The sequence below is a fragment of the Etheostoma spectabile genome, chromosome 22 (assembly GCF_008692095.1).
Source record: "Etheostoma spectabile isolate EspeVRDwgs_2016 chromosome 22, UIUC_Espe_1.0, whole genome shotgun sequence".
In the NCBI taxonomy this organism is placed as follows: domain Eukaryota; kingdom Metazoa; phylum Chordata; class Actinopteri; order Perciformes; family Percidae; genus Etheostoma; species Etheostoma spectabile.
The window spans coordinates 4,094,041-4,121,305 of NC_045754.1; the positions used below are offsets into that span (position 1 = coordinate 4,094,041).

Here is a 27,265-nt window from a genome sequence, read left to right on the forward strand (position 1 = left end):
AGGTCTGTCTCGTATCCAAATTAAAATGGGTCACAAACTTTGCATTCTGTCTGTTTTGACATAATTTCCTCTGGCTACATACAGCAGGAAGTTGGACAAAATTAAGTCCACGTTCGCGTTCCCGTCTGTGAACATTTATATAAGTAGAACATATTTGAAAAGATCTATTTTCTTCTGTGGTTGCAGGCTTTAATGTTTGCAACAGTAGATTGTGTTTAAAGGAATACTTCACGCCGTCAAAATGATCATTTGTATATTGTGTTACCTTGAATTCTGGAAGAAAACTCAGTTTTTCTCGCACGCTGCCACGGTGAACAAAGAATTGAATTCTAATTTTAATCTGTTTATTAATCCCCAATGGGGAAATTACAATTTACACTCTGTGTCCACACTTGTTAGTAGTCACACACACACACACACACACACACACACACACACACACACACACACACACACACACACACACACACACACTAATGGAGAGATGTCAGAGTGAGTTGCCAGCCGAACCAGCGCCCTGAGCGGGTGGGGGGGTACGGTGCCTTGCTCAACAGCACCTGGCAGTGCCCAGGAGGTGAAGTGGCACCTCTCCAGCCACCAACTCCCTTCTTTTTTTGGTCCATACGAGGACTTGAACCAGTGACCCTCCGGTTCCCGACCCAACTCCCTTTGGACTGAGCTGCTGCCCCCCCCCGAAGTAATCACAGCACCTGATTCCTTCAATGCATCAAGACTTCTTCGTTTTTGGGCTTCTTTATTCACCATTTTTGAGGGTAAAGTATTCCTTGATGCTAATTGAAAAGGTATTTTAAAAAATTAAGGAAATTCCGTCTGCTGATGAAGGCCACAGGTTGTGGTTAAAAGCCTTTGTAAAAACAAAATGAGGTAGTGCTCGTAGGTATGAGGTGTGCTGAGGTTTCCAACAAGGAATCTACACCAGGGACTATTTTCATCGCTGATTAACCTGTAGATTATTTTCATAATTTGATTAATTGATTAGTTATTTGCTCTATTTAAAAAAAAAAAGCGGCTCGTTTTGTCCACAACTGAAAGATAATCAGTTCACTGTCACAGATGAGAGAAGAAACTAGAAGATATTCACATTTAACAAGCTGCAATCACAGAATTGTGACAAATGAATCGATCGTCAAAGTAACTAATTGATTAATCTTCACAGCTCCCAACTTAAAAAAAAAACTAAAGAAAAACACTTTTTTTTAAAACTCCCTGTCCCAAACTGTTACAAAAAAAAAAAAAAAAAAATCCCACAAAATATGATTTTGATAAAATAAACCGAGTAAATGAAAAAAATACTATTACATTTTTAACCCTTGAGTTGTCTTCCCGTTAACCATGAACTTGTCCTTCCCGGTGAAAATTGAAAATGAATATTTTTGGGGGCTTTTCCACTGTTTTTGTTGCTTTTTCTGATTTATTTGTCACTTTTTCCAGCTCTTGGTTTAAAAAAAACAACAACAAAAAACAGGTTTTTTTTTCTTATTCTTGGAATTCATGGTCAACAAACCTCATTTACATGAAATTATACATCCGTTTTTTAGTTAAAAAGGCAGAAATTATGAATTATTTTTGACTAATAGTTGAGATCAGAGGATGTTGAGTGGATCTCAGATGGGTAGATGTCAAAGTTTAGTCCGGATCCTGTTTGGAAACCATTAAACAAAATAATTCAAATGCTAAAAGACTAAATAAAAAAAATAAAAAATTAAATGAAAGTAAGGTTGTATGGAATCATCCATGTTAGTTTTGGGCAATTTGGTTGAAAGAAATCCATATTTCCGGTATAAAACACTTAGAAACGGGTCAATTTGACCCGAGGACACCACGAGGGTTAAAGAAGCGAAATTGATACTGAAGCTTTTTAACTTTGTATTTTTTCTTTCTTTTTAAAGATGATTTTTTGGGCATTTTCTGCCTTTTACTTTTTGACAGGACAGCTGAAGACATGAGAGGGGGGAGAGGGGGGGGGGGGGGAATGACATGCAGCAAAGAGCCGCAGGGCGGAGTCGAACCCGCGGCTGCTGCGTCGAGGACTGAGCCACCCTGGCGCCCTAATTTTGTATTTTTAAAATGCAATATTTAAAGATAATTAAACCAAATGTTTGGGGGAATGCATGAGATAAGAGCAAAATAATTAAATCTTGAGTCAAATGAATACAGAGTATGTCGTTCGTAGTGTTTCAGGTGGAAAACTACACCGTCACTGTTGATTGTAGGTGTGGTTGCGCGCGGCGTCGGCGGCGGCGGCGCCCCCTGCCGGTGATGACCGCCACCGCCACCGCCTCCGCCTCCTTCCTCCGTAGAGTCACGTGACACCAGCGGCAAGAAGCTGTAAACGGCTGCGCGAGCCTCCTCCTCCTCCTCATCATCACTACCACCACCACCATCATCACAACCACCGCAACAAGCAGCGTAGAGAGCCGACCGAGCAACCGGGATCTTTACCGATTCGAGGAGCCGGGCGCCATGGCGGGCCCCCGTTAAAAAACGAGACCCAGATTTATCTCTCTCTTTGTTCTCCCTCGACGCCTCCGTAGTGTTTCCGCGCCTTCGCCGAGGAGGGGCCGCCGAGGAGAAGCTCTCCCTTACCGAGCGAAGGAGGAGGCGTTACGGGGTTACGGTAGAAGCAGCAGCGGCGGCGGCGGCGGCGGCGAAGGCGGCAGCGGCGAAGGCGAAGGCGAAGGCGGCAGCAGTTGAACCGGGGAGGAGGTGTTTTTTTTATACGGAACAAGCCGAATGGCGGACCGTGAGGCGTCGCCGATACCGTTGGAGATCCGAGCCCGGCTCGCGGAGCTGGAGCTCGAGCTGTCAGAGGGTAAGACATGATTTTTTTTTTTTTAAATGGGGCGATAAAAAGCCTCATTCCTTCCCCCTCCTATTACCCCTCGTTATCCCGTTATCTCACCACCATCACCATCATTACCATCATCCACACCGGGAGCCTACCTACTAACGGAATCTAACCGTTCATTCCTGCGGCCCCCTCCTCTTCCTCCTCTTCCTCCTCCCGGTTTCCTCCCGCTCCTCCCATCCAGATGTTTGTCAGCCAGGGACCGGCCTGGCTAGCTCTGTGCATCCGGCAAAGGATGAGGGCAGAGCGGGAACACTGCGGGATTCGGCCGCTGCTCTTTGTCTCCGCGGCGGTACCGTTTAAAACACACACACACACCACGCGCGTGCACACACACACACACACACACACACACACACACACACACACACACCATACGACCGGGTGCCCGTTCCGGGTGTGAAAACCAACCCGTTGTTTGACCTTGAGATGTTGACAATCATCTTACCTGTGTGTGCGTTCGCTTGTGTGTGTGTGTGTGTGTGTATGTTTGCTTGTGCTTGCGTGTTAGTGTTTGTCTGACTGTGTGTGTGTGTGTGTGTGTGTGTGTGTGTGCGTGTATGGGGGGGGGGGGGGGGGGGGCACAATAGCATTGCGATGCAACGCTGCGTGACAGCGCACACAGAGGGGCAGTTTGGCTTTTGATGCCTGTGATCTCAGCCTCCTGCCTCCGTGGTTTTGGGCCTGCAAAATAATGAGAGGATACTTTGGAATATTTTTTCACCCCCACCCCCTCTCACCCTCACCCTCACCCTTTTTCCTCTCTTTCCTTCCATGCACAGATACAAACTCTCTCTTCCTATGGGCCATTGAATCTCAATCACAGCAATCCAGCCTGCTGTTTCTCCTTCTCCTATAAGATAATACTTTCTCCTATATAACCCATCTCCGATACGAACATGGCATTTCTGCCTTATATAATGGAGATGGCATATTTTATTCATACAGGCTTGCAGAAGGCCTACATAGTGAGGGAGAAAACCTAGATCCATGCTGGATGTGAGCCACCCTGTTGCCTGAAATGTCCACTTAATGTGGATTCACGTGTGCTATATTCATTATGCACCGAGATTTGTGTAATTGTGATCTGTCGCGGCAAACCCGGGGTTAATTATGTTGCTTTGCAGCAAAAAATCCTATATTGTGAGGTTGAAGGTTTTGATGGGGGACGTAGAATCAGCTTCACTCATCTGTCACTACTGTCAGGTCTGCAGCGAAAGCTGCCTCACCTGCAGCGATGTGCAGCTGAAACTACAGCCTGTGTCTCCAGGTTAACGTAGAACAGATGCGGTTTCAGGGTGTAAATTCTGGGGCAAACGTTGAATAATTTAGCACGAAAAAGGGGGTTACATTGACACGTAGAGACACGCTGGAATCTGTGTGCCTTCATCCCCCAAAAACAGCAGCACGCGTCTTTGAAATCCCCCGAGAGCAGTCACACCTCAACACATCAAACTGTCCCTTTTCCTTCTGATCAGTCTCGTCGTTTATGAAAGCCTTTATTTTCTCTCACTGCAGCGACACACACACACACACACACACACACACCACACACACACACACACACACACACACACACACACACACAGAGGTACGACTGTGGCAGCTGCAGGCCTATCGGAGCTCCTAATCCAGCCGAGAGTGTTTATCAGAGCAGAACCTGCTGCTAGCAGATGTTATTAATGATGGAAGCGGCGGGAGGAAGTGGAAACGTCACGGCCGGACGTCAGACAGAATAAAACACTCCACACATCCAGGGTTGTGTGTGTGTAGGACTGGCAGGGCTATTGGTGGATCACAGTGGGATGAAGCCTGACAGGTGTGTGTGTGGGTGTGTGTGTGTGTGTGTGTGTGTGTGTGTGTGTCAGTCAGAGAGTGTTTGAATGTGTCCTGGTTTGTGTTTGGTCATTACAAAATAAGAGCATGGTGAGCAGTAGTTGAGGCATCTTTATATCAACATCAATATATCGATATTATATCGGCATCAGTACATGAGACTAGATGTCGTCTTAAATTTTGGATCTCGTAATATCGTGATATAAAACAAGTGTTGTTTTCATGGTTTTACAGTAGAAGGGATGTTTTCTGAATTTTACCAGACGGTTCTAGCTGTTTAGCAGCATTATATCCACTTCATTGATTATTTATCTAAAATCAGTTTGTGTAAGTTTTTTTGTGAAAGCATCAAAAGTCAAACCTACAATATTGACATTGATGGTCAAAAATATCGCAATATTTGATTTTTGATTTGAAAATCATCTCCAGTTTCTCAAACGTGAATATTTGCTTGTTTTTTTTATAATAGTATTTAAACAGTGAAAATGTTGGATTGTTAATGCAAAATTAATTTGCAGATTCATTGGTAGCAGTGCGCCTGCACAACAACTTCAGGTACTCGGATTAAGCTGGGAATTACTAAACCCAGGGTTTTCACACCACGATAACAAGGATATTTTAAATGAAAGCGGTAATTGTTATCGTAAACATTGTTATCGTGGTTTACCGGCGATCGTTACCTCCTTATTGTTTACTTAAGTAAACATTTCAGCACTAGTTCAATCGACTGATAAGAGGGAAGATCCTATAACTCAACAAACAAGACATCTGGCAAGGAAGAAAAACAGGTATTCTCCAACATTAACAAGGTTCTCAATCCACACAGACCTCTGGGTTTAAACAGGCAGAGTGTCTGAGGACTGGCATTGAAATGCAGAGAAATGAACCCCAGGCAACAATTTCCTGTCAGATGACGGGTTGGAACTTTTTTTATATTCGTCGTCTTTGAGAAGACGAGCCGACACTCCACCTGTTTATTAGATAAAGTCAGCAATCAGCTGAGCTCTGGCAGATAAGCCTCTCTCCCGCTCGCTCGCTTAGTGTCGCCGAAATCACATCATCTCCGCCGTGTCGCCGTGACCTCCGGGCATTAAGGCGCTGTTCGCCGGCGTTTCGGGGCATTTAGCTTAGCGCCATTATTCAGAGTGACTTGCAGATGGGACAAACGGAGCTCTCAATGGACTTGTTGGATGATAGCGGGAGAGAATCTGGGAGCTTTCAGACTCTTTAACAGACCCTGGTGGTTCAGTAGCTGTCAAACCCCAGTGCTGAGATGTCCACCAGACCTTAAAGTACCCGTTAGAGTCTTTCACGAGGAAGCTGTGGTGCCCTGTGCTGTGTTTAATGTCCTCCGGAGATGGTCAAGTGAAGCCTCATGAACCAGTGTAGCCCACTACATGGCGCTCTCTGTTTTACCAAGTGTTGAGAATACACTCGATTGCAACGCCTCCGGCCTTCCTCTTAAAACCAGGAGCGCCATCTAGTGGGCTCAGGAAATAAAGACACTGGTTCATGAAGCTTCATTTGGCCATCACTACGCTGGAGTTTTCTGGTTGTGCACGTTGACTGGAAAAAGAATGGAAGTAGCATCAGTGACGTCACCTGTTGGTTTGGAAACTGCCGTTTTGAAGCCTGGAGTTTGCGTTTTGGCTGTCGCCATCTTGGTAGTTTTGAGCCAAAAGTGACCATATTTGGACAAAAGCTGAGCTGGTGAGGATGACGCGGCTAAGTAAGTGTTGTTTATTGGTTTCATTGCCGCTAAGCTCAACGCTAAAAAAAGGAAAAGTTGGTGATTTTCAACCCTTTTGAAAGTTTTGACGACGTGTAAAGACAGACCTCCGGTCCGGATACCGGTGCTGTTCATCTGCATGTAGGTCACTATAGAAAATATCAGACTTTCCCTTAAATTACCAGCTAACGCCAGCTGAACAAGACCTTTTCAGACGAGCAAATCTTCCATTTGCCTGAAAGTGAAAACACAAAGTGACGGGGTCAACGTTTGAGATGAAAACACAGACAACAGCCAAAAACAAGTTCTAATTTATTGTCCACAGTGTTAGCACGGTTAGCATTGCTAAGCCTCTGTCCTGATTGACAGGTCAGCGTTTAGCCACCCCCCTAAAGCATCCCCGGCTTAATGGTCTGTTTTGAAATAAAAGGGACCATCATTTACAACACGAACATCATGCTGTATTGAAGAAGACTTGAAACTAGCAATTGAGGCCATAAAGTCGTTTACTGAGGTAATAAATCAAGAAAGAAGAAGGCTCATTTTCTCTTAGACGTCTATAGAAAACGGTTATTTTTGGAGCCAGTGGAGTCCCCGACTGCTGGAGTTTAGATAGAGTTCAGTGGCTTCTCGTTTTCAACCCATGCTGAGGCATTGTGTGTGTGTGGGTGTGTGTGTGTGCAGTGTGTGTGAGGTGTCTCTGACCAGGAGAAACAAAGGCCCTGTTTTACACGTACATGGTTATTATTTTTTAACACGCAAACAGAGAATTTGCATCTGAAAACGAGTCTTTGTAAAATCTCCGGCCTGAGTGGAGATTTATGAACTCTTGATTTGCACGTTTGCATGTAAGCTGAGACAAACGGAGCTTTAAGCAGCTGAGGAAGTGAGGAAGAGAAGAGAGAGGAGGTGATTCGTTGCTGATGTTGTTCTTTTTCGGGATTCTGATTGGCTAATGTGGGCTTGAGCTTCTCGTCACACTGCCCCCTACAGGTTTGGCACGCTCTTAACGGCATACGGTGGCTTGCATAAGTTCATACACCCATGCTGAAGTTATTTAAAAAAAGGAATAAAAAAACATCTTTTGGAAATGCCATAACTCAGAAAATGTAGGAAAATCCAACATTTTAAGGACAGCAGTTTTCTTTGTGAATGAATAATGTATTGTACATAAATAAATGTTCTTTCTTAAAATACAGGGGCATAAGTATACACCCCCCTATGTTAAAATATAGGGGGCATAAGTATACGCCCCCTATGTTAAAATACAGGAGCATAAGTATACACCCCCCTATGTTAAAATACAGGAGCATAAGTATACACCCCCCTATGTTAAAATACAGGAGCATAAGTATACACCCCCCTATGTTAAAATACAGGGGCATAAGTATACACCCCCCTATGTTAAAATACAGGGGCATAAGTATACACCCCCCTATGTTAAAATACAGGGGGCATAAGTATACACCCCCCTATGTTAAAATACAGGGGGCATAAGTATACGCCCCCCTATGTTAAAATACAGGGGCATAAGGATACACCCCCCTATGTTAAAATACAGGGGCATAAGTATACACCCCCTATGTTAAAATACAGGGGCATAAGGATACACCCCCCTATGTTAAAATACAGGGGCATAAGTATACACCCCCCTATGTTAAAATACAGAGGCATAAGTATACACCCCCCATGTTAAAATACAGAGGCATAAGTATACACCCCCCTATGTTAAAATACAGGGGCATAAGTATACACCCCCTATGTTAAAATACAGAGGCATAAGTATACACCCCCCTATGTTAAAATACAGGGGGCATAAGTATACACCCCCCTATGTTAAATTCCCATAGAGGCAGCCAGATTTTTATTAATAAAGGCCAGTTATTTCATGGATCAAGATACTGTGCATCCTGATAAAGTTCCCTTGGCCTTTGGAATTAAAAACCCCCCCATCATCATCACATACCCTTCACCATAGGTCTAGGTATATAAAGAAAATTGGTGTCCTTAAAAGGTTGGATTTTCCTAAATGTTTTTAATTAAGGCGTTAAGCTCATATTCCAAAAGAGGTTTTTTTATTCCGCTTTTTAATCAACTTTAGCCCAGGTGTGTGAACTTATGCAAGCCACTGTATGTACACGTGTACGTGTAAATAAACACTTTTCTGAAAACTGACAGCTGTGCACGATGTTAGTCTTGAAAACAGAGAGGTAGAAAAAATGTCCGTTTATTAAAATAAACATGTTAACGTAGCACAAGAGGAACTGATTTGAAAAAGAGGGAATATCCACACATTTAATCAACAAAGTGCTGCTATTAGGTGTGAAACTGACGCTACATTTGACCTCCTCTGCTAAATATTTCACATCACACCAAAGCTTCTTTTTTTTCTGTACTAAATATTTATCAGTCACAATAGTCGATTGTGGTGTTTCACTTACAAATTCTTGCAGATTTGAGAAAACACAGTATTGCGAGTTTCTTCTATTTCCGACACAAACCAAGCGTGCAGCTCTAGTTGTTGTGGTCGTGTGCATGCAGACATACAGCAACATCTGTGGCCTGAGGCCGAGTATTTCAGGTCAGCGTAGCCCTGTTTATTTGGATCTGCAGTGCCTCACACTGCAAAAAAAACAGCTACGCTACCAGGGATGGCCATGAATAATCTCTGATTAATTATTCTACGTTGTTGTTTAGTCAAAGGGATATTTCACCGTTGGAAAGATGAATATATCTCTAAATTGGGTCACTTATGCAGTAGAAATGTGATTTTTTTTTTTTTTTTTTTACTTCCCCGTAATTAGTGCCTTCTAGGGCGAGAAAAGCCAGAAAATGTGTTTTTGGCTCATGTGGATGAAAGACACCAAATCCCAGAATGCACCCAAGCCACGCCTATCATTTCCATACATAGACAGACAGGCGAGGCATTCAACTCAACTCTAGTGTGTTTCATTGTCGTTTCAACCATATCCCAAGACAACGTTTCACCGTGGCTCAAGTTGTGTTACACATTAGAAAAATATAAAAACGACATTGTATGAAAACGAGATATGAACTAGCCTCAGCTAGTGCACATGCATTATAGGCTCCATAAAGTTCAGCTAACGCAATGGTAGCATTAGCGCTTGGAGTGATGTAAACAAAGCCGTGAATGTGCGTGTAATGTTGAATGGTCGGCATTTAACAGTCACATGCTCCACCAGCAGTTAGCAGTAGCTGGATTCAAGCCCGTCCCCCCCCCCCCCCCCTCCCTCCCCCACCCCAATTCTGCACCAGTCTATGTCCATGATAACACAGCCCACCTCCACGAGTCCTACCTGACAGAGCAGCATCAGCTCAGAAGGCTAGCAGGCCTGGTAGCTAGATAGCGGAGTCAGCTACACTGTTGTGTAGCTCGCGTAGTGTGGCCAGTGTTACTTCTGTAATAACGTTTCCTTGCATATTCTCCGATCTGTACCTGTGTATCCTGGTGGGACACGTGCGGTAGTTTGAACGCACGTAATTGTTGTAAATGTTGCTGAAATAGAGATAGCAGCCTGTAGCTTAGCTCCAAAATGGCCGACACTCGACTCACGTCGGCTCCAACCCCCTTTAGGCGGGTTGAAAACATGCAGAACTAGCTGGCTTGTAGTTCACTGCCTCTGGCAAAAATGCCTCAGGTGACACAAAACAACGAGTTTTATTCCTCCAGACACACAATATGTCCCCCTGGTCTTAGGGGGACATGAGGGACTGATGCACGGTCATTTAAAAACACTACCGGGTTTCCACTGACACAAAGCTCAATCATTGAAGTGTCCCTTTAAGTTGATTTTGCCTCATGAATGAAACCATTACAGAGCTGCTGTAAATTGTAGTTTTAGTCAGTGTTGTTGGGGAAGAAGTTCCTATAAAATGAGATGTTTTATCAGTAATAATACCTGAAATCTGGAAGCATGTGATAAGAGCAACAGCGTAGATATAGTGAGTTAATACATAGTCGTGTTATAGAGTCAGTGTATATAGAAGGGATCTGTTTTTGTGGTGCTCTGCTGTTCTTCTAAGCAGTTTAGAGCTCAGTGGGTCTGTGGATTTATTTAAAGCTGTGTCTAGTTTCATCCTCAACATCTGTCCCGACCTGAAAGTGGCAACATCCGAGATTTTAGCCTAAAGCTCCAACGATCCGTCAATTTTCACAATCATGTTACTGTTCTTTTGTCATTTATCATACCGTATTATCAAATAGGCCTAACATTCTCTGGTTTTAGCTTTTTAAAATGTGAGAATTTGCTGATTTTCTCTGTTTTATACTGCGGGGAATGAAGTAACTTTGGGTTTTTGGACAAACAATGACGTGTGAAGATGTCAGGTTGGGCTGGAATTTGGGATCGCCATTTTTCACTCTCACTTCTGAAGCTTTATAGAGGAAAAAATATATATGATATGTATAGAAATGATCATTGCTTTCAAAATGAATAAAAAACAGCAGCAGGAAGTCGGACCAGTCAGTGGGTTTTTGGGAGAGGTTTAGATCATTAAACTGGGTTTTTGAACCTAAAATCCAACTCTTTTCTGCTGCTGTATGAGGCTCGTTTTGTTTCGTCTGATTCTTTTAATACTAGTGCTCGAGTTTCAGTACTGATATCTCAGTCTGAAGAACATAAGCATGTTTTCAGTAGACAAAAGAAGTTCTCCGATGTCAGATTTCCTCTAAAAACAATCAGCTGTGCAAGAACCTTGCCTAAATGAAACAGTCTAAATATTTTGATTTATAGCTATGATAAAATTTTTACCAAGACTTGAAATATGATAAGACATTTGACGCCAACGTTTGTTAATTTTTCCTTCACAGCGCTGCGGAGGGGGGGGGGGGTCTGTTCTAGCCATAGACTGCATAGCGGTCTATGGTTCTAGCCTGACGTGGTCACACTCAGATTCTAGTCAGGATATGAGTCTTGGGTGGTAGAGCAACACCTCGGTGCAGTATCGCGATATTTTCAGTGGCAATACTGTATCACACAGACGCCAAGTATCGATTTTTTATTATATATTACATATGTGTTGGTCAGTTTTTCCCATTTGCAGAAATAACATTGAAATGACATGACTCAAAAAGAGAAATTAATCATTTTAGATGAAACAGATGTTGACAGATTTTCCTTTTGGGGACATTATTTGAAATTGGGAAAAATTAGATGTTGGAAAAAGGTTATGAATTGCAATATATTGCAATATGTTTATTATATATTAATATATATCAGTCAGCACCAGATAAGTATTAAGGTGTAAAACCTGTTATTGCGGCTGTAAGCAGTCCAGAAGAGTGCTGCTGCGAGGGACTAAACCCTGAGAGATGCACACATGTGACGGGCTCGTGATCATATTGCAATGATTTTTATTTTTCTTCTCCTTCCATATGTACAATACCCTAAGCACTGTTGTTGCCTAATGTAATCGTTACCTGGTGAGTAGAAATAATTGCGTAATACTGCGTGCACAGGTGACGCAAACAAACATATCACCTCCGCTCAAACCGTCACGAAAACGCCCACCGCCTACAACATGGGTCTCAAACTCGCGGCCCGGGGGCCAATTGCGGCCCGCGGGATGATATTTTGTGGCCCCCTACTTGACATCAAAGTTAAGTGTTAGTGCGGCCCGCGCGTTCTGAAACTTTTTGTCATTGTGCATGTCACTTATGGGCTACCGTAGTCTCGTGACAGCGGTGTAACCGTTGTCAAGCTAGCTAAGTACCCTTTGTGGCAAATGCCTGAGGTTTGACAATGTGATGTCTGTTGTTGTGAAATGCACCAACCATATCAGATCTAGGGGCTTAAAGCAACGGCAGTTCCGCGCCCTTTTTTGAGGAAATAGAGGGTTTTTTTGGAATACTTAATGCGGCCCAGCTAAACCCAGACTCTACTTCCAGCGGCCCCCAAGTAAATTGAGTTTGAGACCCCTGGCCTACAATATCAGCGCATAGCACAATAATCAATAAATGAGACCATGAACAACATAATGTGTCTTATTGGTCGTTAATTTAGGCAAAATTTGTTAGAACAAGGGAGAGAACACAAACCGTGTGTTTCTGGTTTAAACTTGGAAGCGGAGCGCTGACAGCTCAGCGAGCGGCGCAGCGTCGCTGTGTTATCGAACAGAGCAGCTGTCAGTCATTTGTTCGCGATGACGTCTGTAAAACCTCGACTGACTGCAGTCAACACAACTCAGCGGTGGGTGTGTTGTATAATGTGACTGTTGAAGTGAGAAAACTTAGATCAGGAGCTTTGATTTTACATAACTTAGTCAACAATCGGTAAAAAAAAAAAAAGGACTCCTTAACAACTCTAAAGGGCCGTCCACGCTAAGACCAATACATATGTCTCTATATATATATATATATATATATATATATATATATATATATATATATATATATATATAGAGACATAACTATACTGATGTGAGCATTCACGCTGCTGAGCGACAGCGTTCTGCAAACAGCAACGCCAAGCACGCACGGCACGCTCCAGCTAAAAACACAAACAGCAGACGTTGCAACGGGAATGTCTGTAGTAATATAATGTGTATTTGTGAATTTGGTACATTTTATCAGCCAAAAAGTCTGAGGATGAGAGCGTGCGGGGTGATGTCAGAGCTGTGCAGAGCACCGGAATAAAGACACAGACATCTAAAACTCAGGATTCACTCTCTGTGGTTTCTGTGACACTAGAAATACTTTTAAAGTAGTGATGTTTAGAAACACAACAATACGCAGAGCTTGAGAATCATATCCCCACCGATGGGAGAAATCACACCACTGTCCACAACTGTGTGAAACAAAGTTGCATAGTTCTAATATTTCTAAAAGAATTGTTTCAAAAAACACAAAATGATATGAAAGACGTCGTTTTTTGTCATTTTCTTTCCGTACAGTAGTGCTAAATATTGCTAAAATAATTTGTGGAATTACAGCATCTACTTCCTTGCAGCGGCAGACTTTTTATTATCGTTCCTAACAATAAAATTAGATTAATACTCTGTAGTCGAAAAGTCTCCTTTTAGTCTCCTTTTAGTCTCCTTTTAGTCTCCTTTTAGTCTCCTTTTAGTCTCCTTTTTGCCGCCTTTTAGTCTCCTTTTGGCCGCCTTTTAGTCTCCTTTTAGTCTCCTTTTGGCCGCCTTTTAGTCTCCTTTTAGTCTCCTTTTAGTCTCCTTTTAGTCTCCTTTTAGTCTCCTTTTAGTCTCCTTTTTGCCGCCTTTTAGTCTCCTTTTGGCCGCCTTTTAGTCTCCTTTTGGCCGCCTTTTAGTCTCCTTTTAGTCTCCTTTTAGTCTCCTTTTGGCCGCCTTTTAGTCTCCTTTTAGTCTCCTTTTGGCCGCCTTTTAGTCATCTTTTTGTCGCCTTTTTTTGTCCGGATGTCCGTCCCCGTCCTCTGTCTCTGTGTTGGCGCTCAAACCTGCGGCTGATTTCTGAGGACTATGGTTACCTGGTCCTCAGATCTCTGCAGGGTAAATCCAGACCGCTAGCTAGACTATCTGTCCATTCTGAGGACTATGGTTACCTGGTCCTCAGGTCTCTGCAGGATAAATCCAGACAGCTAGCTAGACTATCTGTCCAATCTGAGGACTATGGTTACCTGGTCCTCAGGTCTCTGCAGGGTCAATCCAGACAGCTAGCTAGACTATCTGTCCAATCTGAGGACTATGGTTACCTTAAATTTTAATTTGGAATAAACCTGTTTTCATTAATGAACCATTTAGTCTACAAAATATGGGAAAAGTGGTGAAATATCAGACTTCTCTTGTATTAATGTCTTATACTGTGTATAACCAACATCCAAAAGGAAAAGAAATTCAATTCATAACATTTTTTTTAGAGGCTGACACAAGCAAATATTTTTGTATGTTTGCTTGATGAATTAACAGAACTGTGTCAGTGAACGCATCGCACAAAAGAGCAAAATCAAGACATCATTCAAGAAAATCCTGACTATCTCTTGTGTGACTGTGTGTGTTTGAATGCGACAGTCGAACCTTTTAATCAGATCAAAGTGGGAGAGACGATTAGGTGATTAGGTGTTCAACTGAAAATTGGGTCTAATTTTGATAATTGATGAACATGAAGTGTCATTTATTGAGCGTAAACTGGTTCTTAGCCTCAGAAAGCAGAGAGCAGGCGGCTCGTAGGGCCGCGACAACTGATTATTCTCGTATTGATTGATTGATTAATGGTTTACGCTGTAATGTGTCAAAAATAAAAACAAATATGCATCACAAGTTATCACAACCCACCGTGATTAGGCATCAAACTACTTATTTGTACTAAAAAGATTCAGAAAAAAAGATAAAACAAGCAGCAAATGTTCTGTTATCCACTTAAAAATGATCTTGAATAATTATCAAAATGGTTATTGATACTTTTATGTGGCTTTACTGGTTGCTTAAAACTCTTTTTGTGCAGGGATGCAACTTAAAGATGTCATTTTAGGCTGCAATATCTGGAGGTGGGTATTTATTCTATCAATATCCTTCGCCTTTGGAGAGCTAATTATCAATAGCATAGCGGCAGCGATTAGTCTTTTAATCGATTAGTTGGTTGTCAGAAAAATAACCAACAATTTTGATCATAGATGAATAACTTTTAAGCAAAATACTTGCTGTTTTTAAGCCGTTTAACCTAAAGCTTGGTTGAGATTGAGTGAATGAGTGGCTCTGTTGTGGACACATGCGTTGTAGACAGTGCTAGTGGACGCTCCGATGTCCACACGGGTCTCTGCATGTGAGTGTGGTGACAGCCTAAGGTCCCAACCCATGACGCATTCTTCATAGTGCGTGTGTGTGTGTGTGTGTGTGTGCGTGTGTGTGTGTGTGTGTGTGTATGCCTGCTGGAGGTAGATTTGGTTACCGTGGAGTCTTTGTGGGCGGACTGGCTGTTTACGATGAAGTGATAAGAAAGAGAGAGAGAGAGAGATGAAATAAAAGCAGGATGTTGAGGAAAGAAGACAGCAGAGGAGAAGCCTGCAAAAATGGATGGATGTTAGATGGATAGATGGGTAGCAGGGCTGCACAATTAGTCACACTTTTATCAAAATCCCAATATGGACTAATGCAATATTCAAATTGCTGTATTATACGCGTTAGCAGCGTCCCATTTTTGTCTTCAATCTCAGTTCATTGATGTGTTGTGAATGCAGTACATCTCTGGGATAAAGCCTGACATCCAGCACGTCTCTCACGCTATTCATTTTTCCGGAGTTTAGCACCGCCCTGGATGGTTGTGATTGGTTTAAAGAACATTTTTTTTTTGCCAAAACATCTTTCCCACTGTCCCAGAATGGATAAGCGGTGTAGCCAGACCTCACTCCAGCTCTTAAACAGCAGTCTGGCAATGTAAGGCTAATATTTTATGAATGCAATACATTGATATTAAATCAATATCGTGATACAAGATTAGATATCGTCTTAGATTTTGGATATCATTATATTGTAACATGGCATAAGGGGTGTCTTTTCCTGGTTTTAAAGACTGCATTACAGTAAAGTGATGTCATTTTCTGAACTTCCCAGACTATTTTAGCCATTTTATTATTTGCATTTACCCACTTAGTCATTATATCATACTACTGATGATTATTTATCATAAATCTCATTGTGTAAATATTTAGTGAAAGCACCAGTAGTCAACACTACATTATCAATATTGAGGTGTTTAGTCCATATATTGTTGTGATATTTGATTTTCTCCATATTGCCCAGCTCTAGATGAGCCCATAATGAAGGAAACTGTCAGCTTTAGTTTTCAATGTATATTTTGGGGGAATCTGTTGGATGAACTTCTAAGAATAGAAATTGCAAAAAAACAGGGATGACGTGTTCACTACGGACAACATCACAGGTTAGGGATGCATCTGCCAAAAATGAGTTTTTCGGAGATATATATATATTTTTTTTCTTTTCTAAAACTCCGACCTTTCGGCTGCACAATCTCAACGGGAGAAAAACTCCAAACTGCAGTCGGCTGCTATCGATTCTCCCTCAGCTGTGTGCCGTTAAAACAGCAGAGAGAGCAGGGAGGAGAAGGAGGAAAGTAATTAGGCTGCCAATACAGACTGGTATGACACACACACAGACACACACACACACACACACACACACACAGGCGCAAACATATGCACACACCCTGGCAGGTATCATTAGCCCACTTTTCACATCTGATGCTCCAAATCCAAGATGGCCGTCTCAGGCCTCTTTTTTTTCCTCTCCAGGAGAACCGTTACTAGGCAACACCCTCCCTGCTCTGCTGCGCTGCGAGTGGAAGATGGCGTCTCCCCACGGGCCGTGCGTGCATGTGTGTGTGTGTGTGTGTGTCTGTGTGTGTCTTTGAGTGTGTGTGTGTGCGTGTGCGAGAAGAAGAAAGCAGGAATGTTGTTATGCTGCGGTTGATCTAAGAAAAAGGCCTCACTCAGATATAAAACCACACACACACACACACACACACACACACCACACACACACACACACACTCACACACTCTCACACACACACACACACACACACTCACACAGAGCAGCACAGATGAGCAGATTGGACCCAGATGTTCTGGCCATTCTCCACGGTCCGATTTGGTAATGAAAGCTCTTGTCGTTCTCTGGCTCTCATTGTATTTATAAAAATCCTATCTATCTATCTATCTATCTATCTATCTATCTATCTATCTATCATATCTATCTATATATCTATCTATCCATCTATCTGTCTATCTATCTGTCTATCCATCTATCTGTCTATCTATCTATCTATCTATCTATCTATCTATCTATCTATCTATCTATCTATCTATCTATCTATCTATCTATCTGTCTGTCTGTCTATCTGTCTGTCTATCTATCTATCTGTCTATCTATCTATCTATCTATCTATCTATCTATCTATCTATCTATCTATCTGTCTATCTATCTATCTGTCTATCTATCTATCTATCTATCTATCTATCTATCTATCTTCCTATCTATCTATCTATCTTCTATATTATATCTATCTATCTCTATCTATCTATCTATCTATCTATCTATCTATCTATCTATCTATCTATCTATCTATCTATCTTATCTATCTATCTATCTATCTATCTATCTATCTATCATCTATCTTCTATCTATCACTTCTATCTGTCTATCTATCTATCTATCTATCACTATCTATCTATCTACTATCTATCTATCTATCTATCTATCTATCTATCTATCTATCTATATCTTATCTTCTATCATCTTCTATCTTCTATCTCTATCTATCTATCTATATCTAGTCTATTCTATCTATCTATCTATCTTCTATCTATCTATCTGTCTATCTATCTATCTGTCCTATCTATCTATCTATTATCTATCTATCTATCTATCTATCTTCCTATCTATCTATCTATCTTTCTATCATGTTATATCTATCTATATCTATCTCATCTATCTATCTACTCTATCTATCTATCTATCTGTCTATCTATTCTATCTGTCTATCTATCTATCATTCTATCTATCTATCTATCTATCTATCTATATCTATCTATTCTATCTATCTCATCTATCTATCTATCTATCTATCCATCTCTCTGTCTATCTATCTATCATCTATCTTCTATCTATCTATCTATCTTATCCATCTATCTGTCTATCTATCTATCTATCATCTATCTGTCTATCTATCTATCTACTCTATCTTATCTATCTATCTATCTATCTATCTATCTCATCTATCTATCTATCTATCTAATCTCTATCTATCATTCTGACACTCATTTTCTTTCCTTTTCTCTGTTTTTCAGCCACATTTCATTCCCTCCTCTCTCAGTAAAAGCACTCCCACTTAACACACACGACACAGCTCTGCAGCAGGACTCTTTTTTTTTTTTTTTTTTTTTCTCGTTTATTCATAAATTTGCAACACTATTTCTATTACATTTGAGTTTTGCCAAAGCAGCCCGGGTGCACAGAGAGAGAACCAAGAGTGCTCAGTGGAGATTTGTAAACTTGATTTGTGGTCCAGGAATGTATTTGTTATTATGAAGCTGACGAAAAGATGTTTCTGTCTCGAAAAGACATGAAAAAAAAGGGGAAGAAATTCCTCCTTTTGCATGATGACTCCTGAATATTGCAGTAGCCAGGAATAAGTCACTGTAGTCAATATTTGTTTGCAGCCATAACTTGTTTGTATGCATAGGTGCACAGCTGCAACTATTCCCTGGAGCCATGTGCCCCCCCCCCCCCCCCCCCCCCCAAAAAACAAAAAAACAATCTGCGTGCAAACAGCTGAGTTCACATTTTGGCAAATGGAGTAACAGAGTCCCCACTCAGGTGTGATAATGTCACTTATTACAGACGAAGCAACAGCTTCAAATGAAGCAGAACACAAATAGATGTGTTTGCAACTGCCTGCAAATCATCAAACCATTGTCATCCACTTGACCCGGGTTCGGGTCGCCGTGGCAACAGGTCAGGTTAGCCACGTCCCTCTCCCCAGCTATGGTTTCCAGATCCTCCTGCGGGATCCCAAGGCGTTCTCAGGCCAGATGAGATGTATATCCCTACAGCGTGTTCTGGCTCTACCCGCCCAGCTGGACTGGACCAGGAGGCATCTTTACCAAATGCCCCAACCAGCTCAGCTGTCTGCCCCCAACGGCTCTACGAGCTCCTCCTTTGGGTCACTGCCCAAAGCTCATGTCCATAGGCTGCGCCGACAAGATTTCAGCTGTTACTTTTGTGACATTTTTGACGTTCTGGCACTTTTTTAGGAGCTTTTTCCCTACGCTTTTTCCAATGTTTTTGTCACTTAATTTGTTTTTTGCATACTTTTTCAAAGTTGTCTGGCATATTTTGGATGTTTTTTTCAACATTTTCGCATTGTTGGTGTTTGTTTCTTATTATCTTTAACTTTTCTTTACTCATTTGGACTGCCGGTGCCCCTAGCACTTGCCTGTACTGCCTATGCCACGGGCCGGCCCTGACCATAGGTGAGGGTTGGAACGTAGATCCAACTGTTAACTCCTTTCGGCTAAACTCTCTTCTCCCCCACCATGGTCCGGTTCAACACCTGCTTTACTGCAGACACTGCATCAATCCGCCTGTCCATCTAACTGCTCCATTTTACCCTCACTCGTAAACAAGACCCTGAGATACACTTGAATTCCCTCACATGGGGCAGAGACTCTGTCCCAACCCAAAAGAGGCAACCCACCCTTTTTCATGCAGAGAACCAACCATGGCCTCAGATTTGGGGGTGCTGACCCTGCTGATGATGCTATCGTTTTCTAATGTCAACACATCCCATGAAAAGACCAAAAACAACCACTACTAACAAGTATTGTGTGTGTATTACAGCTTAATGTATCCCATCAAAAAACCCATCAGTGAGCCACACTGTTGCACTGGCTGACATGTCCCTTTATCACCATGAACACACACACACACACACACACACACACACACACACACACACACACACACACACACACGCTGTAGTTTATTCTGACACACACACACACAGTTCTGCTGCCACCAGTACTCACTAGAGCACCAAGTGTGGATTCATCCGCTGCTGAAAATAGTCCCCAACAAATGCACTATTTCCTCCCGTTTGTTTGATATAAAACTACAGTAAACAGCTGTTTTAGGAAATTACTGAAACTTTTCTTTCTTCAAGGCGACAGACGACCGTAACATATTGTTGGTTTTGGTCTTTTCATGGAATCTCCGGTCTTGTTCTTTGACACTAGCGTTTGTGTCATAAAACACAAAGACATCGTTCTCAAACAAGTGGACCTGTTGTGTTATTTTAAGGAGAATTATGTCTCTCATAGTGTGCTAAAATGCACATCTGAAGCACGTTATTGTCACATTATCACACCAGCATGTTCACGTGGCCACTCTTCTGTTGCTGGGTTTCTATAACCGTTGGGTTTGATTCGGCTCCCTGTTGTCGGCGACCCTAAAACTATCCGTGGCAATCGAATACGAATCGATAATTAGAACAGTGGTGCGAGGCAGTTTAGCCGCTTCTAATGGGAACAAACAAGGAGGTATCAGCTCCCATTAGCCCCGCTGCGAGGGCCCTGGGGTGCTGTGATTGACAGGTGGCGGTGGTGTGGAGAGGGGGGACATCAATGGTCACTTAGGCAGCGGGGAAAATCCCTCAGGGATTATAATGAGCTTTTAAATGGCTGCCCCTCCACAATGACCTCCCGGTCCATCCGTCCACATTATTTAAAAGTCATCTCTTCCGCTGTAGTGTTTTGTTGTCAGTTCCAATACATGAATAAGTACAGCCATCATGGGTTGGCATAGAATAGAGATTCAAATAGTCTTTATTGTCATTGTACATGTACAACAAAATTGGATGCAGTCCTTAAGCAAATGAGCTAAACGGGTGAATGAATAAATGTAAAAGAACCTTTGAAAGTCACTGCAAAATGTTTTAAAGAGGTATTTTTTTAATAGAAAGTAAAGACACAAAAACACAAACATACCACACATACATGTCATTCATTGCATGATTCATCCCTAAAACTCAAGTAGTGTTAATTCCAGTTATGGCTTTTGGCGGAACATATTTCCCTGCACTACACCTTGAAAATGTCATAATGGGCGGAGACAGGCCAGACAGACAGGTCAGAGGTTTTGTGGTTTTGTTTATACAAACTACATCCTGTTATATCCCACGGTCATACGTGAATTTGTGAGATCTCGTGGGTCCTCGTGACTTCAGCTGTCAGTCATGGCCGCAACGGATCCAGACCAGCCGTTCCGCAGTTGGTGGAAATCCCGGGTTATGCAATTTGCATTTTGTTTAAAGCACACTGGGATTTACAGTACTGGACACCTGGGCTGCATCTAACCTATCATTTCATTATCGATTCATGTGCCGATTATTTTTCTCAGTGAATCGTTTGCGCCGTCAAATTTCAGAAAATAGTTAAAAATGTCCATCCCAGTTTCTCAAAGTCCAAAGTGATGTCTTTAAATGTCTTTTTTTTGTAAGTCTCAAACCCAAAGATATTCAGTTTTATATGATACAAGTCAGAAAAGAGCAGGAAACCTCCAGATATGAGAAGCTGAAAAATAACTTCAACGATTGTCAAAATAGAGGACTTTTCTGTCGATCGACTACTTGATGAGTCGGCTAATGGTTGCAGCTCCACTGGACGCCCCGTTTGATCATGACTCTACAGTTGGATCCCTCGTTGTCTCCTGCGGGACGCAGTGAGCTCCCTGCATTGTTTCCCCCTCTCTCCGTCTCCGTGGCAATAAGTCAACATCTCGGCTAGCTCGTCCGTCACGCACAAAATCCCTTGTTGCTCTTCCAGGTTTTCATTAGTTTGGCAGAGTCCGGCGTCCTCTGTTACCAGAGGTGGGTAGTAACGAGTTACATTTACTCCGTTACATTTACTTGAGTACGTTTTTGAAAAAATTGTACTTCTAGGAGTAGTTTTAAAATCACTATACTTTTACTTTTACTTGAGTAGATTAGTGAAAAATAAACTGTACTCTTACTCCGCTACATCAGGCTACAATGAGTACAACAAGTTACCTTTTAGGAAAAGTCCGAAACAGCAGCTACATCATACGGCGTCTTCTGTGTCGACCAAAACAAACGGACATGTCAGCGTTCAACAACTCAACCTCTAACCTGAGGAGACGTAGCGGTGGTTGTAGTTTCTGCTGTGGAGAGGTGGATGTTTGTCTTTTAGGTTACATAGAGAATGTTTTACACATGCAGTATCCATCCTAATTTGATGTGACAAGTCTCTCAAGTAAGCTATTTTGTAATTAATAAATTAATTTAAATTAATTTTATTGATTGGATGAACTATAATTTGCCTAAAGATGATTATTTTGTATCTTTGTCTGTCTGATTGATGCTTGTGTTAAGAAATAAATCAGACGTTACTCAACAGTTACATACTACTTGAGTAGTTTTTTCATCAAGTACTTTTTTACTCTTACTCAAGTAATTATTTGGATGACTACTTTTACTTTTACTTGAGTCATATTATTCTGAAGTAACAGTACTTTTACTTGAGTACAATTTTTGGCTACTCTACCCACCTCTGTCTGTTACTGAAACTACAAAAAAACACCAAAGATGGAGGAAATATGAGACGTTTGCGTTGACGAGGCCTAGACACGCTGTACGTCTTCTTTTCATTAGATGAGACGAAGACAAAACAACAGCCGCTGGTACACGTGGACTCCTGAACTGAACAATCTGCATTATTCCTTTTTATTCTTATGTCTTCACTGTCACCATTATTCATCCCATTGTTTATTTTGTCTTGTTTTTATTTATGTTTCTCATTATTTTGACTCTATATTAACAGTCTAGACCAGGGGTCTCAAACTCAATTTACTTGGGGGCCGCTGGAAGTAGAGTCTGGGTTCAGCTGGGCCACATCAAGTATTCCAAAAAAAACCCTCTATTTCCTCAAAAAAGGGCGCGGAACTGCCGTGCTTTAAACCCCTAGATCTGATATGGTTGGTGCATTTCACAACAACAGACATCACATTGTCAAACCTCAGGCATTTGCCACAAAGGGTACTTAGCTAGCTTGACAACGGTTACACCGCTGTCACGAGACTACGGTAGCCCATAAGTGACATGCGCAATGACAAAAGTTTCAGAATGCGCGGGCCGCACTAACACTTAACTATGATGTCAAGTAGGGGCCACAAAATATCCTCCCGCGGCCGCAATTGGCCCCCGGGCCGCGAGTTTGAGACCCATGGTCTAGACAGAGACATTAAAAGACTGGGAGAGACAGACGAGGCTGTGTGTGATTTAAACCGAGGGCCATGTGCTTCCCTTTAAGTAAAAACAAAAAAAGCATTATTAAGCAATATGTTTTATAACTTATTTCAATAGTAAAGAAAAAAAGAAAAAAGCAGCCCACACAGCCGTCACTGGCTCTTTCACTCTCTATTTATCTCTATCTGTTTGCAGGGGACATCACTCAGAAGGGTTATGAGAAGAAGAGGTCCAAACTGATCAGGGCATATTTTCCACATGCTGGAGGTAATTTAGCAACCTCTGACCCCCCTCACACCCCCCCCCCCCCCCCCCCCCCCATAGATAAATATTCCCATCTGACAACCAGGTATCGATTTTGTATTATGACAAATACAGTCGCGATACTACTCTCTACTTCATAGTGTTCAGCCGTCGCCATTAGTGAATGTAGGTTAAGACTCCCTAGAGCTCAGCTTGGGCCTCTGCATGCACGCAGACACACACACACACACACACACACACCACACACACACACACACACACACCACACACACACACACACACACACACAGACAGCGATGCAGCTCTGGGTGTCATTGGTCACAAAATACGGAGGGAAATTCTGTCAGACAGCAGAACAAGATCACAGCACTACCACATTATTATTATTATTATTTCATTTTCTGTTATCTTTTTAATTATTTGTTTTATGATGTCAGAAAAATCTAATTTTTCTGCCGATTCAAATCATCTCCATGTTTGTTTTTCTTTTTTTGCAATGACTGTATTTATTGCTTTTGTGAAACGTGTATGTATGTGTGTGTGTGTGTGTGTGTCTCTACCTGTCTGTCTGTGTCTGTGTGTGTGTGTGTGTGTGTGTGTATATATATATATATATACATTATATGTGTGTGTGTGTGTGTGTCTGTCTGTCTGCTTGCCCGCTTGCCTCTGTAGGTATGGAGGGGCCCATGTCCCATCGGGCCCCACTCGGCCCCCCCTCTGCTGCCCGTTTCCACCGGCGACGAACCTCCGGCACCAGAGACGAGCGCTACAGATCAGGTACGGAGAGCTCACCTGCACGGCGGCCGCAGGCTGCAACACCACTGCTGCACATGGACATGTGCTAAATTTAAGACACTTTAGAGGGCTGCTCGATTATTGGATAAAATCATAATATAAAATGGGAAGATTTTTCATGTATTGAACTTTTAAAAAAATGTAAGCAGTTAAACACATTGAAAATTCTTTCCATTCAGAACACAAGTCAAAGTAAATGTTTACTTGCAAATCTTAACGTGCAAAATAATAATTTTTCTCGATTACTCTGTTTTTGTGATCGTTAGGAGCTGATATCAAAATTTAAATTTGATTCATTACTCTGTAGAAGTTAACTGAGGCTAGCTATCCAATCCAAGTCTATTTAATTAAACATAAAACAATAAATCTGCATCCGGGTGGATGGCTTTGTCATGCAAAGGAGTACTAAATAAAAAAAGTAAAATATTGCACTTTTTCATAAAGCTTTTGAGTCAAACTCAATTGAGAATTATGGTTCGAAATACTTGATCTGATGCTTCCCATAAGTTGGAAATCTTGGCGTTGTAAAAGACTCAGATCTTACTTTCATCAGCCATATTCAAGCAATTACCGAAACAGAATGTAAAAACATAATGCAGGTTTTCTGTTATTCTTCCTTATTATTTTGTGTCTGTTCTTTCTGTTAAAGACACAAGTCCTCCTATTAACTCACTCTGTGTTAAAACTCTGGAGTCTCAGTCATCGTCCTTTTTCTTTCTTTTTTAAATGACCAATATCTTATCTTGAATAAGTCAACAATGTCCTTTCTCATGGATTCATGTGCTATAATATGTGAGCCAACATATATTTTGTCCAAAAGTCCACAAACAAAAATCCAGTTGCTAAATAAAAATTAAAGAAGCATTGTTGGTTTGGAGCCAGTTAGCCAGGCTGAGCTTCCACTTAGAGTACATACCGTAAGTTAGCGTGCTAAAAATGTTACATTCTTTTAAGTAATTTCCATTTATAGTGAATTTGTTTTGATATTTACTTCAGCTGCAGTATGTGGCGCTATGCAACTACACAAAGGGATATTTGTCGAGTCCAGATACAAAACCACACATTCAGTTAAACAGTGAACTCAGCCTGGGAAGTTTCCTCCGTTTGCCTTTTGTGTGAAGGAATCTCTCTCTGATCTCTCTTCCTCTCTCTCTCTCTCTCTCTCATGATCTCTCTTCCTCTCTCTCCCTCTCTCTTCTCTCTTCTCTCTGATCTCTCTTCTCTCTCTCTCCTCTCTCTCTCTCTTCCTCTCTCTCTCCTCTCTCTCTCTCTCTCTCTCTCTCCCTCTCTCTCTGATCTCTCTCTTCCTCTCTCTCCCCCTTTCTCTCTCTCTCTCTCTCTCTCTCTCTCTCTCTCTCTCTCTCCCCCTCCCTCCCTCCCTCTCCCAGACGTGCACACCGGGCGGTGCAGGCCGTGCTGGCGCGACACGTGGAGAGGAAGGTGGCGGTGCCCATGCCTTCCAAGACGTTCGCTGGTGGTGCAGACCTCCATGGATGCGTACACGCCTCCAGGTGACGACACACATACAAAAACACACACCTGCACACAAATATAACCACTGTCTTGGGTCAACAAGTGAGATAAGTCGAGAGCAATGTTTTTAAGAAGAAGAGGATTTTAGAGTTGATGTACTGAGGTGCACATTTCTTGGAGAGAATTCATCTAAATTCTCAGAGCAACGCCATTAAAAGCAACTAAGAGTTTGATCATTTTTCCTGTGACTTTGCATTTATTAAATGCTTGGAAAATGAGAAACACACACACACACACACACTCACACACACACACACACACACACACCACAAGTTATCTCAGCTGAACCGGGTTAGGCACTAAGCCTAAAATGTGACCCCAGAGAGGCCGCCCTGCGCCCAGACAGGATTATGTTGTAATGCTCTGTCTCTGGTTCTGTAGAGGAACACATTTATTTCACCAAAATAAAAGCTGCTAAAACACACATTTTCTGAGGCATGCAAACCCGCTGACAGTTTAACAGTTAAAACAAACAACAGACGGCGTGGAAAGTAGCCTGCCATAAAAAAAAACTGGAAAACACCGATTATTGTTAACTTTCATTTGAATGTGTTTGTGCGCTCTGTCACTGTGAGAAGTTGGCTGAAGTGGGATGGAGTTGACCTTTACCTGAAATATGAGCTCATTGGATTGAACGTAATCAGAGTTGATGCCGCAATTTGGGTGTTGATTGAGTTTTAATGAAGCAAATTTAATAATTTTTTTCACCGGTAATTTGCCTTTTAGCCATTCGAGAAAAATCTTAAGTGAACCTGACGTCTCCCCCCGGAGGCTCACATGAACCTGAACGTGTTTACACACACTGCTCCAGAGAAATCCTGGTGGGAAAATGAATCTGCCTCTTATTTTACTTAAATGTAAGACTTCTGTTCACATGGATGTGTGCTGGGCCTCCCTGGGCCTGCTCCTTGTGTTCACATTAGAGCCCTCCGATATATCTGAAGGCAAGAATGGTACAACAACGTGTATTTTTATCAATATCTGCCTATAAACAATAAGTTAGCAATAACCACAGTCTATAGCAAGGGTTTCAAACTTAACTTCCCCAAGGGCCACACTAGAAAATGAGAATCCCATCAAGGGCCAGACATAGAGTTTATTGCTTTTATGTCATGGGAAAAGTCAAATATCTTTGACTGTATAATTGCATGTCTCATATCGCCTTCTCACTCAAACAAAAATGTCAAAGAAAATGCCAAAACATTTTGAAAAAAAAGCATAAAAAGGTAAAAAAAAAAAAAAAAAAACGTGAAAAGTGACAAAAAGTAGGTGTATATATAACTTAAATGTATATAGGGGCCGGGTCAAAATTAGCAAGGGGCCGGATTTGGCCCGCGGGCCTTGAGTTTGACACGTGTGGTCTATAGGAAGAGGAAAATCACAACCCACTGACAGGACGCGTGAGAGAAAACGTGACTGTCTCCCTTTTATAGCTTATGGCTCCACTATCCATTTATGTGTCTCTCCTG

The 27,265-nt window shown here is 41.9% G+C and overlaps 1 protein-coding gene across 1 annotated transcript in view; it reads left to right on the top strand.

The window, feature by feature from the left end:
- Window positions 1-2,321: 2,321 nt before the first annotated feature.
- The window catches only part of LOC116672600 (disco-interacting protein 2 homolog C-like), an 80,979-nt gene continuing 56,035 nt past the window's right edge, over window positions 2,322-27,265 (top strand). Inside the window, 6 exon segments of the mRNA XM_032504516.1 lie at window positions 2,322-2,833; window positions 23,397-23,468; window positions 24,141-24,245; window positions 25,652-25,660; window positions 25,663-25,723; window positions 25,725-25,774. Of these exon segments, the coding sequence (XP_032360407.1) occupies window positions 2,755-2,833; window positions 23,397-23,468; window positions 24,141-24,245; window positions 25,652-25,660; window positions 25,663-25,723; window positions 25,725-25,774 (376 nt within the window). The 5' untranslated portion in view covers window positions 2,322-2,754.